The sequence below is a fragment of the Labrus bergylta genome, chromosome 4 (genome assembly GCF_963930695.1).
Source record: "Labrus bergylta chromosome 4, fLabBer1.1, whole genome shotgun sequence".
Taxonomy (NCBI): domain Eukaryota; kingdom Metazoa; phylum Chordata; class Actinopteri; order Labriformes; family Labridae; genus Labrus; species Labrus bergylta.
This window is the reverse complement of record NC_089198.1, coordinates 8,785,557-8,801,833: the sequence shown is the minus strand read 5'-3', so window position 1 is coordinate 8,801,833 and position 16,277 is coordinate 8,785,557. Positions and strand designations below refer to the sequence as shown.

The 16,277-nt window shown below is 42.8% G+C and overlaps 1 protein-coding gene across 8 annotated transcripts in view; it reads right to left on the bottom strand.

The window, feature by feature from the left end:
• Positions 1-16,277, bottom strand: part of pard3ab (par-3 family cell polarity regulator alpha, b) — a 270,589-nt gene that overhangs the window by 93,894 nt on the left and 160,418 nt on the right. For all 8 annotated transcript variants that reach the window (XM_065953638.1, XM_065953641.1, XM_065953634.1 and 5 more), the window contains 3 exons: positions 10,635-10,785; positions 2,789-2,975; positions 1,575-1,726 (listed from right to left, as the gene is read on the bottom strand). In XM_065953638.1, coding sequence (XP_065809710.1) covers positions 1,575-1,726; positions 2,789-2,975; positions 10,635-10,785 — 490 coding nt within the window. The remainder of the gene's footprint in view (positions 1-1,574; positions 1,727-2,788; positions 2,976-10,634; positions 10,786-16,277) is intronic.

Below are 16,277 nucleotides of genomic sequence, written 5' to 3'. Positions count from 1 at the left end.
GTTGGAGACATTGGGGGGGCGTGCAGGGATGTGTGCTCGAGGTTACATGAAATCAGGTTTTCTTTGGGTTTTATGGAGTTGGAGTGCAAAGTTTATGGAAAGATGTACACATGATTTCAATTCTTAAATGTCTATATTCAGTGTACCCATTGTATCTCTTTTAAAGTTCATGACAGGCACTCCCTGATTTTAGCGCTCAGCGAGGCCGTGGAATAACTTGATGATGAACTGAGTGGTATTTGTGCACAGTAAGAATTGTAAAGTGTTATGGGGATAAATGTCACCAAAAGGACAGCCCAAGAGAAGAGAAAATTACCCAAAGGATAAAACCTTTTAAACCTCTCATGTTGCTATGGAAACACCATGTTTTACACTGTGTAGGAAGGGACAAACTTTCATGTTAAGGGCTTAAGAGCATTCGCATCACAGGGAAGTCTAAATGATGATATAATAGATAAATATTATGGTCATCAAATTCATAATCATATTTTTAATGAATATATCGGTAAACTTATTGTACACAGAAACAGGCTGGGAAATATAGTTAAACTTTGAAGAAAGCTTGTTGGCATTGACTTGAATGATTTTGGTTTTTCAAGGTATACACCCTCAGGGTTGACTTACGCTAGCAGGGCCAAACCTAACGGATATCTTCAGTCATTTGTCCCATTAGCACATTGGATTTTGAATTAGTCATAGGCGTTGTTGCCACTACAGGTATTGACTGTTGGAGTCTCATATCTGACTACACGTCTATCATGATGACATCAATGGGAGATATGTATTACATGTATGTATTGATGTCTTTGTGCAGTTCTTGGGATGTTTATAGACTGTGTAGACTTTTGTTGCAAACCAAAATGCCCTCAATAAACCATGATGTATTGCATTATAATGTCTGTATATGTTTAGGATCACTATGTCTAATGCTTCTCTATTAATCCTAAAAGCCGAGTTACAGAGTAGCCACGGCTACAAACCTGTATGCACGTTAACTACTTTGTGTTTTAGATATGAAGAAATGTTCATTGGATGTTTCCCTGTTAAGTTAACATGTAAAAAATTGACAAAAAAGTTCAGATTTTCCGATTCAGAGTTTCAGAAGTGATCTGAAAAGATGACAGATGGAAGGTGTCTATCTTTGTTGTAGGACTTCGGTTTCATTTCAGACCAAATTTAATGTTTTGCAACTTTGAGAAAAATCTAATTTATGAATTTCAACTTGGATTTTGACAGGAATGATAAAGTCAAGACCAGAACCGACAAGAAAATCAACCAAATGACAAAAGATTCAGAAAAAGAGCTGGGACACAAGCGTATATAACATGACATCTTGAACATGTGAAAACTGGCTCTGCTGACTTCATTCTAATGAATCCCAATCCTTAAATACTTCTGGTGTGTATTATTAAAAGCTTTAATCTGACAAAAGTTCAAGTTTGGATTCAGATATTGAGTTACAAGTTATCCATGAGAACCTATACTTTTCCTCAGTCCCTGGTCTTGATGATCTAACAACATCTTAATGAATACCTCAAACAGGAGAAAGAACATGGATATTTTAATAGTTGTACCTAGATCCATGCTTTTGGACTTGCGTGTCTTGATGATCTCCAGATGGGCGGCATCTCCGAACTGCTTGGTGCGTTTTTCCGACATACTCTGGCGTCCGAAGCCCTCCCTTTGGAAAGCAGCGTCAGGATTATTTTCATCTGGACTCTTGGAGCTGGATGGAGGGATGAAGGTTGGGAAATGGAGATTAGAAAAGATTGATTGATTAGAAAGATCCAAAACAGGGAAAATTGTGCCAGCGCACTAAAAAGGAAAGACGAGAGTAGAGGAATTATATAACTATTATTTCTATCATGTTCTAAATTAAATATCAGTGACCTGGAGAGAGAGAGGAACGAGGACTGAAAGTCAAAGAAGTTCATAGAAGTTTTCTGCTTTGAAGTCGCATGGCTTGAAATGGGACTCAAAGCAGGTGAACAATTCATTGAGGGAAATGAAATCAAAGAATAAAAGGAGCTGAATAAGTGGAACAAGAAGAAAAAGAAGGGTTGGGGCAAAAAAGAGGAGGTGAAATAAAAAGTCGTAGTTGGAAGGACACAAGGAGTGGAGAAATGAAGGAGTGAGAAAAGATACAACGGACAAAAAGACGTTTGAGATGGAAAAATATTAGGAACGGGAAGGAAAGGAAGAAACAAGAAGAGACAAAGGGTGAAAATAAAAAGAGATTGTTGAACGATGCAGGAGAAAGGGAGGGTAAAGGAAATGACTGAGACACAAACATAAACAGGAGACAAAGAGGAACAGATCGCTCAGGAAGTCATTTAAAGAAAGACTAAAGACTCATCAGAGAGCTCAAACAAGCTCAAACAGTAACAACAAATTGACCTCATGCCGAGGTCAGACTACACGGTCTGTAAATTGACCGACAGGCTTCTCGGTGGTACAGTACCAATCCTCACAACCAACGTGATGACGCTGGAAGGAAGAGGGGCTGGACTATAAGACACCTGGAAAGAAGACTGTAAACATAAAAAGACCTGTTGCTAACTGAGCTCTCCAAGCGTTCCTTCTTTTCCAGATGTGGCCTCATTATCGTTCACTTTGATTTTCAGGGCCGATGGGTCCCAAAACCCCACGATCTTCCAGATCAGTCTATAATTGTGCTTTGATTATGTAGTTTAGGCCTTGGCATTAACATACTGTCATCTTAAAACTCTTGAAATCAGCCCCTCAGTGGACTTCAGTGAGTTGTATAAGAGATGGATGCTTTGCCCACCTTTCATTCTGAGTGGGCGGCTCTTTGGCCCACGTCGGCGTCACATCAGCAGCGAAGCCCACGTCGTCGTGGGAGCTGGACGATGATTGGTCAGACAGGTTGGGTGGGAGTAGGGGTGGCCCGTCATCTTCTATGATCACCGTGTCATCCTGCGGCATGTTGACGGTCGGTGACAGCTGATAGTTTCCTGGAGGAGACAAGACCAATTTTTTAGTTTCTCGTAGAAAGTCGAGAAATGTTTTTATTCAAAATCTAAGACTTCCTTTTTTTCCCTATAACGTCCTTGCTTGACTGCGTCACAGATGTGTACACTATCGCAGCATGAAGCATTGGAGACTGAAGCAGCATGTAAAACCATGTTTAATAAACCATTTTAAAATGAATCTCTCATTAAACGATCAGATGAGTGGCAGAAGCTTTAGCCTAAATCTTTACAGGAAGATTAACTTGATTGTGAAACCTTAAAGTTTTCTTTCCCCTCTACATTATGAGTCATTTACAGATTGAACAGTATTGTTAGCACAAGCTGGAGACTGTTTGTCTGATTGAGATCTTCATGAACATTGAACCCCTGTTTGGAAAACTTGTGACGCAATCCTCACCTGTAAATTACACAGTGTTTAAATGATACATCCCACCTCAACATCAAGACGTCTTTGAAAGGATAAAAACAAGGGGAGGATAAGGGGTTGGTCTGATGAAAGAATGCTTGTGTTTTTGCAGATTCTGGGAGGATAATAAAAACACAAACACTCATGAAAGCTTCGAGAAAGCCGGTCCGTTACCCGGCTCCTTCAACAACACCCCGAGGAATTAATTTATTTGTGACAACTGGCAACTGCTGCATGGAGCTTAACACCGCAGTAACTGTTTAATGGGCCAACAACGGGTGGGGGGAGAAAAAAAGTTCACTACATCAGTAACAATAACTTTTTTTTTTGAAAACCAGAATACCATATTTTTTGAAGCCTAGAAAAAGACTGAAAACGGCTCCTGGCTAATCAGCTTATACCAAGTGAAGTTTGGCAGCAGGCACAATGCTGTTGCTATGTCAAAACACTATGATTAATTCAAGCTGTGCCCTCGCAAAGAAAGATAAAAAACACACCCCTGTTTTCAAGAAAAATATTAAATAGTCCCCTTTCTTTGCCTCTGAAAAGCAAGGCTTAAAAAACTCCCATTGATATGCAGCACATGACTTTGTCTCTAATCTTTATTTGGAAGTTGGGAGCAGGGTGGGGTGGGGGGGCTCATAGGCACTAAAAGAAGGGCAGCGCCGATGCTTCATAAAAGCCGTGTGTGCCGAGTTCAGGGAGGAGTTTGTTTGTCTTCAGAAAGCGTTGGGGGCTTTTATGGCAGAGACCTCCAGGACTGAGCCAGGCCTGCTGTTTGTTTCTCATAAAGAGAGCACAGAGGGGATCGACGTGCCGCTGGGTGCTGCTCGCAGCCAGCGTGGGTGATTGACCTGATGTAAAACGCAGCTGAATGGAGAGAGAGAAAAAGACGGACTGAGGTGGTGTGACAGTTTGAGGGTGTACGTGTGTGGAGAAGTCACAAGTCACTGTTCTTTGTTCGTTTTCATTGAATAATAGAAACCAGAAAGAGACCTCTTGTTTGAATTAACTCATAAAGGCACTTTAAAAAAAAAAGTAAGGTGGGCTTGTGCTATCGAGTGGATTATTGTGTTGATTTACTGTATATGTGAAAAAAACACACTAAATTCTTACTTCATACTTACAGTTCCCATGTTGGAGGATCACATTTTACTGTATGAGACCGTTTGGGATTCTGTGGGTCAAGGGCACGGGGTCATTTATAGGATTGTGTTTGTGATTCTGACCTCAACAGGAAGTGGGTGATGAGCTGCTGCCAGGGTGTTGGTGTGGATGAAAACGCTTGTGGCTGATGCTTTTATTGAGAGATAGGACAGAGGACAGAGTGGACAAAGTGGACAGAGGACAGAGTGGACAAAGTGGACAGAGTGGACATGGAGAGATGAGTGAAAGGAGCCACAGGTCGAATCTGAACCTGGGACCACAGCCTCTGCACAAAGGGGGTCGCCCACTAACCACTAGGCCACCTGCGTCCCCACCTGTACGTTTCTGAGGCTGTTAATGAGAACAAATCTGACGGGGGTTAAAAACCTATGCAAGGCACGTTATCTCCTAGCAACCAGAAAATAAAAGAAATGAATGTATATAGACTTTGTTAAGAGTATATCTGATTGACAAACCTCTGATCACAAATAACTGTAAGAAAATCAACTTTACAAGTATCAGGTATTAAGTAGTATTTATCTAAATGAGTGTTTACCCACACGTCGTCCACTACAAGTGTGTAATAGACTCCAAGTGTGTGACCTCATGAGACCCTCACTGCATTAAGTAGATCTGTTTTAGCTAATGCCATTGTGCTTCTTCTTCAGTTTAATTATTCACTGCAAAGTTTGGTAGTCCGGGTGAGTCCTCTACCTCACCATGGCCACCTCTTTCTTTCAGACCACACACACACACACACACACACACACACACACACACACACGTTTTACACACACACGTGCACTCATAGAACCACTTAATCCCCATTTCCCTAAGCAGTCCGATGCGCGACACTGAGAATCCCATCAATGTCACAGTTTGAATCACTGCAGTACAATCAACTGGCAGCTACTGAGTAGAAAACCAATGAATCTGTCAACTCACTAGCCTGGTGAAAGGAGGAGGGAGGGGGGAGGTCTTTGTTTTAGTGCCAGCACCCGAGGGGGGGCAGCCATCCCGCCAGCAGGAATAGCACTACCATGGACGCCCGTCACCTGAGAATCAAACCAATAAAAACACACCATCGCTCGCGGTGGGCTGTAATAATGTCTGACTGAGCTGCAGCCCAACAATAGGTGGCATTTCATTAGAGACTCTCCACCAGAGACGCTTTTATTACTATTAGAAGCCTTTTGTGCAAAAGCTGCTGAATACACGAGGGCAAAAGGGGGAACACACAATTGCCAGGAGGAGGGAAGACGAAGATTTTTCTAGATGAAAATGCAGATAGCAAAGAGGTGAGCGAGCTGTGAAAGACATGCAGAGGAGTCCCCCCCCCCCCCCCCTCCCGCCCCCCTCTCTCGCACCCCCTGCTTTTCATTTTGTCTTCTCTGGGTCTTATTTGCATAATTAGTAAGGAGGTTATTGCCAGGGGGTGCTGGGCCTTAAAAGCTATTGGCCTGAAGGAATAATTAAGTCGCTCTCTTATCCCGGGCATCTCCACAGTGCACAAAGCCGGGTGACTGATCTAAGAGTGAGCAACGGGCCAACGCTGATATCTCCTGAACGGGAATGATGTTGTCTTCTAAGAAAGATTAATGCATGATTTATGTTTCGGTGGCATTCGTTATGATGAGGGAACAGAATTATTCCAAGCAACAGTCAAAATACACCCCACACCGGCAAGCACTCCCTCGCACACGTACACACACACACACACGCACACACACACACCAAACACACATCTTTATTTATTCAAGGGAGCTTTGCTGAGCGTGCAAAGCTCTGCTTCCTTTTTCACACACGTTCACATCAGGGAGCTGCTGCCAAGTGCATCCAAAGTCGTCTACTGTCGGCTTCTGAGTAAGCCAAACTGCAAGCAGCTGAGAGCCATGTGTCTGCTTTCTCAGACTCCATAAAGAAGTCGTGAAGCACCTTTTTGTTTGTGAACATGTGGAAACAGTAAATTAACTTGTGCACTGAGGAATTTTGACTTAACCACACACAAGGAAAAAGTTACAAACCCTTCAATTTCTATATTTGTAGTCATCCTGATTGTTGAATTTGGCTACTGTGCAGGACATCTCTTGCATGTCTGCAGCTCTGTCAGCAGAAGGGTCTCTCCTCTCTTGGTCTCCCTGATGTTTCTTCCAATTTTCAAAAACAGCAAATAAAAGGAGCACACTCAACAATGATTAAAGTTCCAGGTGCACGACCGCAACAAGACTTAAAATGAGACAATAAAGTTTCCTTTATCTGGGCAAGAGCAGCGTACAAAACAACAACGGATGTGTTTCAGCACTACGCCTTCATCAGCTTTCCAATGTTCTAAGGTTTGTTTATTGAGTTCTTCTATATGCTAATCGAGGGGTTCCTGAAGCCTGATTTGGATCTGACTTGACTTTTTGGTTTTATGGGCTCTACAGGTGCCTAACAGACCAGGAGGGTTGTCAGTTCAAGATCCAGTGTGAACCAAAGTATGGTGGTTTTGGACTGGTTTTGGGAGCGGTGCCAGTTCACTTCCTGAGCACTGCTTAGGGGGGCTGTTTAGCAATGCACCGAGTCTGTGCAGCCCCCTCACTCTGACATCTCTCCATTAGCGCACGTCCATAGGATCCTGTTTGTGCGTGTGTGTTTCTGGCCTGTGTGTGTGTGCAGCATGTGAAATAACAGAGTGAAGAAACTTAATTTCCCCTCAGGGATTAATAAAGTTTGTTTTCTATTTCACATGTGGGCAGTTAGATTTCTGATCAAATAAACTGACAAACTGGCTGTGGCCCTGGGAAGATCCCATTGAGGAGGCTTATGAGAGCAAGATTGTTAAACACCAGGAGGTGAGGCTGCCCGGCTCTCTGGGATTGCTGGGTTTGCTGGGTGCTCTATCTGTAAAGCTCTGGCAGGTCTTGGTGTACCATCACTAGAGCCACAGAGAAAGAGGGCGAGCCGGTGGATTGCTGCAGCTGGGAGGCAATCCTGGACTTGATCAACAACTAATGGGTCACCTGGGTAAAGGGGGTCTGATGTTGAAAGACCTGAAAACTCCAATGACCCCTGCAGGAACATCACTGATGATGCACCCCAGCTCACCCTAGAGATGGATCGTCCAACCACAAATTAATTAGTCAAATTTGCCACACTGCATTGTTAAGTGTAAGTTCATCCTATTAGAAGAAGCTTCATTTTTATATTTATAGTGGCATCTAGTCCTGCAGATAGTTTTACATAACACAGTCTTTGTTTTTGCTTTCTGTGCCTCGTAGAAAGACAATGAATATTTGTTTTTTGTATTTTTGGTTTTCACGACTTGGAAAAAAAATATTAATTTGAAAACAAATCCAGAGGAAACATGCTGTCGACAGCAGAGTCCAGCAGCTTAAACACTGAGCACGCTGCCCTATATCCCTCTGTGCTTAGCCCACAGAGGAAAAAATTAAACAACAGTTGCAATGAAACCTTAATCCTTCCCTTATTTCTCCAATCTCATTTTCGAAACAGACCTCAGTGAGCTATCCCCCCCCGCCAAAAAAAGCGACGTGCTGCTTTGATGTGTGGAGGTCAAGCTGGAGCACATACGTCTGTTTTTTTCTCCCAACTTCATTTAAACTGAGTCGGAAAACAAGTTGAGGATCTGAAATGTTTTCCAGAACCACATGGGTTTAAAATAAACCTTTAGGTGATATGGAAAAAAAAACCTCTGCAGACTTGATTAAGTGTTTAATAAGCAGGAAAATGTCTGATGTGTCTTTGATAGTTTTTGGATTTCACAGTAGACATACAGCCTCAGAGGTTTCTAGCTGTCTTGCTGATGTCTGCTCAGGAATTTGAACAAATAAGCATCTCTAACCTCCCTGACTTTTTTTTAGTGTATCTGCTTAACCCCGCCAATCTGAAGGAAGAAAACAAAAACACAGAGACAGGGGATCAGGGAGCAGCAGCAGGAGTCAGATGTGTGTTTTTTTAATCCTCTGGGGATGAAGGTCGCATGTCACTAAGCACTATGACAGCACAGGTCATTGAAGGTGAGCGCCGTCATCTTTTTGTTTAATCCTTCCTGTTTGGGCGAGCTCCACATTTTGAACAACACTTCATTTATTTAAGGAAAGACCCGGATCAGAGGGACAAACTCAAATGTACTTTTACATGTGATGTTTCAGCCTCATGTTCTGACGTCTCCTTTAAAGTTTGTACAAACTTAATTTACACCGATCAACACTTTCGATGATGCCCAGCTAAAGCACGGCCCTGTACACTGAGCTGTCAGCGTGTTGGACTGATAGATTTAAGTTTTGAAAGCTGCTGGAGCTTCTCCATATCTGCCTCGTGGTTTCACCTCAGACCCTGTTTGTTCATTTATTAACCCTCACTGTTTGTGAAGCATGGATGAACACAGCCAATGTGACAGTCTCCTGCATCTTCTCCTGTTAACACTTCCTCTGACACTCTGTTCTCGCTTTGTTTTTGTCGAGGCGAACAGGAAACCGTGTTATTGGGAGTTCACACAGGCACGGCATTGATTAATGAGGCAAAGTTGGTAGAAACTAGTTTAATAATAATAATAATAATAATACATTTTATTTAAAAGCGCCTTTCAAAGCTCTCAAGGTCACCTTACAGAGCAGAGATAAAAAACAACAAAGTAACAACACAACGATAGAATTAACATTAAAAACACAAATGTACAGGATGTAAAGGAGTTATGAGAACGGGTGGAGAATGATCAGACTGAATATGCCAGTTTAAAAAGATGTGTTTTGAGATGAGATTTGAAAATGGAGAGAGAGTCGATATTACGGATTTGTGGTGGGAGGGAGTTCCAGAGGTGAGGGGCAGAGCGGCTGAAGGCCCTGGACCCCATGGTGGACAGGCGGGCGGGTGGTGCAGTGAGTTGAATGGAAGAAGAAGACCTGAGAGTGCGAGTAGGTGTGTTGATGTGCAGGAGTTCAGAGATGTAAAGCGGAGCGAGGTTGTGGATGGCCTTGAAGGTGAGGAGCAGAATTTTGAAGGTGATGTGATGTTTAACCAGGAGCCAATGAAGCTGCTGTAGGACAGGAGTGATGTGTTTAAAAAATAAATCAAAAGTTTGTTTGAGGATTCTTCTTTTGATTAGATGACGAACAGTTTGGATTTTTTCCCCCTGTTTTTAAAGTTTGACATTCAGGACATTGACATTCAGGAAAGCAGCCACAGGTCAGATTCAAACCCGGGCCGTCTGCTTGGAAGACTCCAGCCTCCGCACACGGGGTGCATGCACTAACCACTAGTCAACAGTGCACTCTTCTTTCCCTCTCAGTATTAACACAAGCTGACTGTGCAGTCTTACCATCTGCTCCACAGATTCATTCTGCTCTTATCAATCATTCAAATGCTCTGCAATACACATGCATGCAGAGTCCTCACACTCATCTGCAGTTATATCTTTCATATCATTCACTGAAGTCATCCAATACAGAGACTGATGATGTTTGGCAACACACACACACACACACACACACACACACACACACACACACACACACACACACACACACACACACACACACACACACACACACACACACACACACACACACACACACACACACACACACACACACACACACACACACACAGACACATTTCCATTTCAAAATGAAAATCAATCTCTTGTCTGACGTCTGTAGAAAAAAAAGAAAGAAGAAAACGTCCAGAGGCTGTTCTTCCATCTTTCTTTTTCTGTCTGACATTTTCAAGACATTAAAAGCCGCTGTGTTTTGACAGCAACGGAGACTAGACGACGCAATACGCTTGTGCTGTACGGTGACAAAACCTGGCACTTTGGATGGAAGAATCAACCAGGAAAAAACACACTAACAGAATAGAATATGTTAAAAAGGACAGTTTTTCAGCTTTTCAAAGTGCATGACTTAAAACTTGATGTAATACTGATTCCATGTCCCATTGTAACCCGATCCCAGTCTTAGCAGAGGAACAAAGGACGTTATAAGACTGATATCCACCAAAGAATTCACTCAAACCTCAACCAGAGGTGGAGCACTAAACCAGTTAGACATCGTAGGACTACAACCAAAAGAAAGGGGAGTCAATCGTACCTATTGTGCGTGGAATCATGCCTGGCCGTGGCATCAAGTTGTCATCGAGTCCCTCCAGGCCACCGTACAAGGAGTGGGAGATTCTGCGCTCGTGGTCGTCCAGGGTGGTGTTCATCATCTGCTGAGGTCCCAGCGGGCTCCCTGGTGCGTCCTGGAGGATGGAGGAGGTGATATTTAAAATGTGATTGGATTTACCCAATCGGTTTCTCTCATTGTCTCGGGAACAGCATTTTTATGTCAGTGCACTGCGTGGTTTATTCTCTCTTAAAGGGCTGTCATGACATCATTTTCAACTTTAATGCCATACTAGGAAAAAACAAACAATATGTATACCGCTTTCATTACCACGGCAACAAGAATAGAAGATTGTAAAAATCCTCTTGCTGATGAGTATCAATAAGTGGAAGCAAACTCCTGCACACTTTCTAAACAGCACAAATACATTTGCAATCTTTTTCGGTTCTGAAGCGTTGCCACGATTGTGTGTAATTAAGACAGGGTCACCTCCTCTTCCGTCTGACTGTTTGTGAGCAACATCAATATACGTTATGCATTTTTAAAATGGGGCCAATAGGACTGGTGAACTGCAGGATTTTCCAACCTGTGTATTGGACAGGTTGGCAAATACTGGCGCTGCTCTCTCTCTTCTGCTTGCAGCAACTTTGAGTTAAAATGCAACTAAAGATCTACATTTTATTTTTTAAGTTTTTGGTACTTTTTGATTCTAGTGATCCATAAAATATAAAAAAAATCTATCGTTTTTTAAACACATTGTAATCAAAAAGCATGAAAGCATTGGAAATTCTGAGACCTTTACTCTCTAATATGCCAAAAAAAACTCTTATAAGAGTTAAGAAAGTCAAAAAAACAACAAAAATGAGCTCAATAATGTTCTTTATACAAAGGCTTAATATTCATATCATCACATATCATATCAAAGACAAAGAATGTGCCAGAGGGGGATAAGCCATGCAAACATTAACTGCAGAGTAATGGATGGACAAAAGGGCAGCTATCAATGCTAATGCTAGCAGTGTGATAACCAGGATGCATGAGCATAGATTTCCAATAGGCTGTTAAGCCACAGACTGTTAGCCCCACAGGGGACAGTTAGCTGACTAGCATCTTGACATTTCCCTCAAGACCTGCGATGACACTCTCTCGCTCGCTGGACAAATAGACCATTTGCCGGCCCTGTCACCCGTAAACACACACACACACACACACATCCACGGTACGAGACACTGTGTGTAGGCAGGAGTGTGTGTTTTCACCCTTCATTGTTTATCCATTGGATAGTTGACCCTATTGATCTGCCATGGCTTCTGCATTCATTGCTGAAGGTGTTGACAGCTCGTGCCATGAAGATAACCGCCGTCGCCCTGCATCACTTAACAGAGGATAACAGCATCACACTCCACTTCATACTGGAGCTGAATTACCCCCAATCGATAGATACAACTAGCCAGGCTGGGGTTCGATTTTTGACAAGAAGGTCTTTGCCCAATCATCCTTTGAGTTCACTAAATGCTTGAAGTCCTCTAATAAACACTGCTGTATGGATTTTGATGTAAACAAACCGGTCAAGTTTACAGGAGAACATATGTGTGGGTACATCAGGAGGCTGGCAGTCAGACGTGTAAATAGGGATACGGTGGTTTTCAGACTTCAGAAACCTGCTCGTTTAGATACAGCAAATGTAAAAGTTTCAGCGTCCTGCTCAAGCAAAAATTAGCTCCCCAAAAAACTGTAGGAGGTTAATAACTTGAAGTCCTTAATCCTGAGTAAAAGTTGAAACAACAATATATCCAAAGTTTAAAATAATTGAAAGATAAAAGTGGTGGAAAAGTTGTTCCAAAAAAGAGAAGTTAGAACACAGAAAGGTTTAGAGACCGATGCAGATTTGGCTAAACACTGAAGCTTCAGTGTCCGCCACACGGCAACCTGCGTTAGCATCGACTCTAGAGAGGAGGGGACCACAGTACCCATTCCAAACACCAGGTGTCAGGGCCACATGTCGCTACTTTGAATATGCAACTATAGTCTCAGTTTATAACATCTCTGATGGACCCCTGAAGTATGTTCCCATATCTGATGTGATATTTGTATCCTATCTGATAAGTGTAGCAGACATGACTTTGCCTCAGGTATTACACACCAGACCTGTTTTATTTTGAAGAGGAGAGAGTCCAAGACCCGAGACCAAGGGTCTGATTCATGGACCTAACAAACCCTGTTGATTCAGTTCAAACTAAACTAATCTACTTCTACTGCTGGAAATGTTTATTATGTGAGATACAAAATACTCCACGCCACTTTGGTCAACTCTGTTGTTTTTAAATGTGCTCTATAAATAAAGTTGGGTTGGATTGGATTTTTAGTGCACAACGTTTACATTTATCGTATTAATCTATTTTCTCTTTTCTTTCATTCTGCGAGATGAGATTCTGTAAAGCCTGCAGTATATCACATATGGTACGCTTAACAGTACTCAACCTTACTCTCACTCATGTAAAGTCAGCTGAGTCAGCCGAATTGTCATGAAAATGTCACATACAGCGCTCGTGTTTCTCTGGTAACCAATCACAGGTCAGCTTAGATCCACTCGGTTATTACACATCATAGTGAACAGACGAGGGAGAAGCAGGAATAACGAAAGAGTCAGACTTAAATTGACTATAATTGACACGCAGCAAAACATACATGAGTTGTTTGTCAGGACTCGATTCTGAGGTTTCCCAGGGACCCATGAAGACCTCTAATGTGGAGCTTGTTTAACTCCATGTACTGTTACGTCTGTTAATGTGGCCTGTAGTGCTGTGCCTTCATTTAGAGGATGATCAAACCGTAGAGGCCTCCAGGGTAATTATTCTTATCGCTGGTGGTACATCGGGGGATGATAGGATGTCACGAGTTCAATCATGTAGCTGGAGAGTTGTGTGCTGGAGGAGCATGAAGTCAGTGTTTCATTAACTCTGATCAAGACCCTCAAGGCTTTTATAGATTTGAAATGCAATTAGCAAATCATTGAAATATATAAGTATGGTTCAGTATCTAAAAAAGTATCCTCAAGTACCGGAAGGCCCTGAAGTAAATGTACTTAGTTACCTGCTCTTGAGCAAGGCACTCGCTTCAAACAGAGTCAATAATATAAAAAATAACAAACATTTTAGTAAAAATGAATTACAGGTGATGGCACCTTTAAGAAAAAGCTAAAGACCCAGCTCTTTCATGAATACCTACTAACTTAATGATGATGCTCTCCATATTGTTGATGATGATGATGGTAATGACGATGGTTTTTGTTTGATAACGATGACTTATAAGATGGTTTCTATACTGATTAGAGCTCTCAAGAACTGCCCTCAATGTTGTGCTTTGCCTCTGGTCACTTCCTGTCAGCACCTGTGTGTCCAATCAGACTCAAAGCTGATCGTTTGCTCTTACTCACATTGTTCCCTTTTTTTTTAGATCCTTGCTTGTGTTGTACTTACTCTCTGATGTACGTCGTTTTGGAGAAAAGTGTCTGCTTACTGAATTGTAGAGTTGTAGGTGATGAAAACAACTGGGGGGAAAATAAAAAGAATACCAGCGCACAGAGCCAATCAAACATACACACAGATACAACGAGTCGTCCACGGGAACAAACTCATTTGTGAGGTCGCCATATGGCGCTGTGACTGCCGCCGTGCGTCTGCTGCTCCTGACTTGAAATGAGGAAAGGTAATGAATCGGCCGGCTGAAGGTTGGTCGAGGTGAAAAGGTTCAGTGGGTAGCCGCCGAGGGAGATTCTGGCATACTGACTCCGACATATCACGCCGCAGCTCATTGCATATTCAGACGGATAATATGAGCCTCGGGAAAGGTCTCGATCCCCATCGGAGCGCCCGGCGGTGATGAGGAAGTCAGCTGCTCGGGGGGTTCGCTGTGTGTGGAACCTGAGCGTTTGGGTTTGTGATTTATGCAAGGGCAAACATTTTGAGATTGATTTTTGATTGGCTGTCGAGGGATGGAGACACAGGAAGGGAATGTAAATACAGGATTATTTGATCCCATATGTCAGTGAGCGACATGTCAAAAAGAGCCACAGCTTTCATTCTATAGTAAAGCGGTATGATTTTAGATGAGTTTAATGGAGGGTTTGTTTTTAGGTTCAGAGCGTCTATCAGGGATTCTGCAGCATCTCTGAGCAGTGTCTCTGAGTATGAGTGTATTGAATTGTTGTTTTCCTCCTCTCTGAGTGGCTTGGACACTTTTCTTATAAATGGCTAGGCAACTTGGAGCGCCTCAGGCCATGCCTCCAGCTCTGCATGTGAAGCAGAGATCGACGAGGCGCCCGGTGCTCGAGTTCTGTTCATCCAGCGGGGCTGTCCGCAGAGTCTGACTGCTCTGACACACACACACACACACACACACACTATCGGAGTGAAAATCAACACACAGAAAGAGCCTTGAAATAAAATAAATGCATACATGCATAAGCAGGATGCACAACTTACACACTCACACTCAGACAGAGAGAGATGTGCATGTACACACGCAGAGACACACCAACACACCTCCAGGCTTAGCCTCTGCTTTCAATTACCAGACGGGGCCGAGGGGAAATCAAAACTTTGACACACCAGGTTGGAAAAAGGAGAGCAGGGAAGCCAGGCGGTGCCAGAGGCGTAGACGTGCACACACACACACACACACACACACACACGTGAACGCTCACAGCAGCAGTAACACACAGACTCAGCCGCGGCTTTCAAGCAGGCGACAGGCAGACGTGTACTGAGAATGTAAAAACATGACATTGAGGGGAAGGGAGAAAAAAAAAAAGTTGTGTAGCTCCGTTCACAGCCAGGTATTCTTTTTTTTTTCTTCCTCCAGCTGCCTCAAGAGAGAGGTGAGCCTGCGTGGGAGGAGGATGGTGAACTGCTGTGACCTGACTACTACCTTTTATTTCATGAAATCATCTCTAGCTGCTCATGAGGGAGTTTCTCAGAGGTTTTGCTTTGGGTTGTGTTTCAAGCTGATATCATAAAGGGTCTTATTGAAGTGTGGATGTCTGGGCAAATGTCTTTATTCAGGAAAGAAGTGTCAGGCAGTGTCATACCGTATGTAGGGAGTGATAAATGGTAAATGGACTTGAGGTTGTTTGACTCCTTTCTAGTCTTCTGACTACTCAAAGTGTTTTTTACACCGCAGGTCACACCTACACATTCACACACTGATGGTAGAGGCTGCTGAGTAAAGAGACCATCAGAAGTAACTAATCCATTAATACACATTCACACACCATCAACAAAGCAGTTGGAGCAACTTTGGGTTAACTGTCTCGCCCAAGGACACATCGGACAAGAACTGCAGGAGCTGGGGATTGAACCCCCGACCTTCTGGTTGAGGGACGACCGACTCCACCAAAGCCACCTCTATGAGTTTGTTATTCCAGATAAAGTCCGGGTAGAATTTAATATACAGATTTTAAAAAAGCAAAAGGCACATTTCCTGTTGGGTCATAAGAGTTTAGTTCATGCTTTTTTTATATAATTTATATATACATATGTTTTTTTGGGACATTTTTGCCTTTATTGGAAAGGACAGCTGAAGAGAGAGAGAGAGAGAAAATATTGAGAGTAGAGAGTCGGGGGTGAC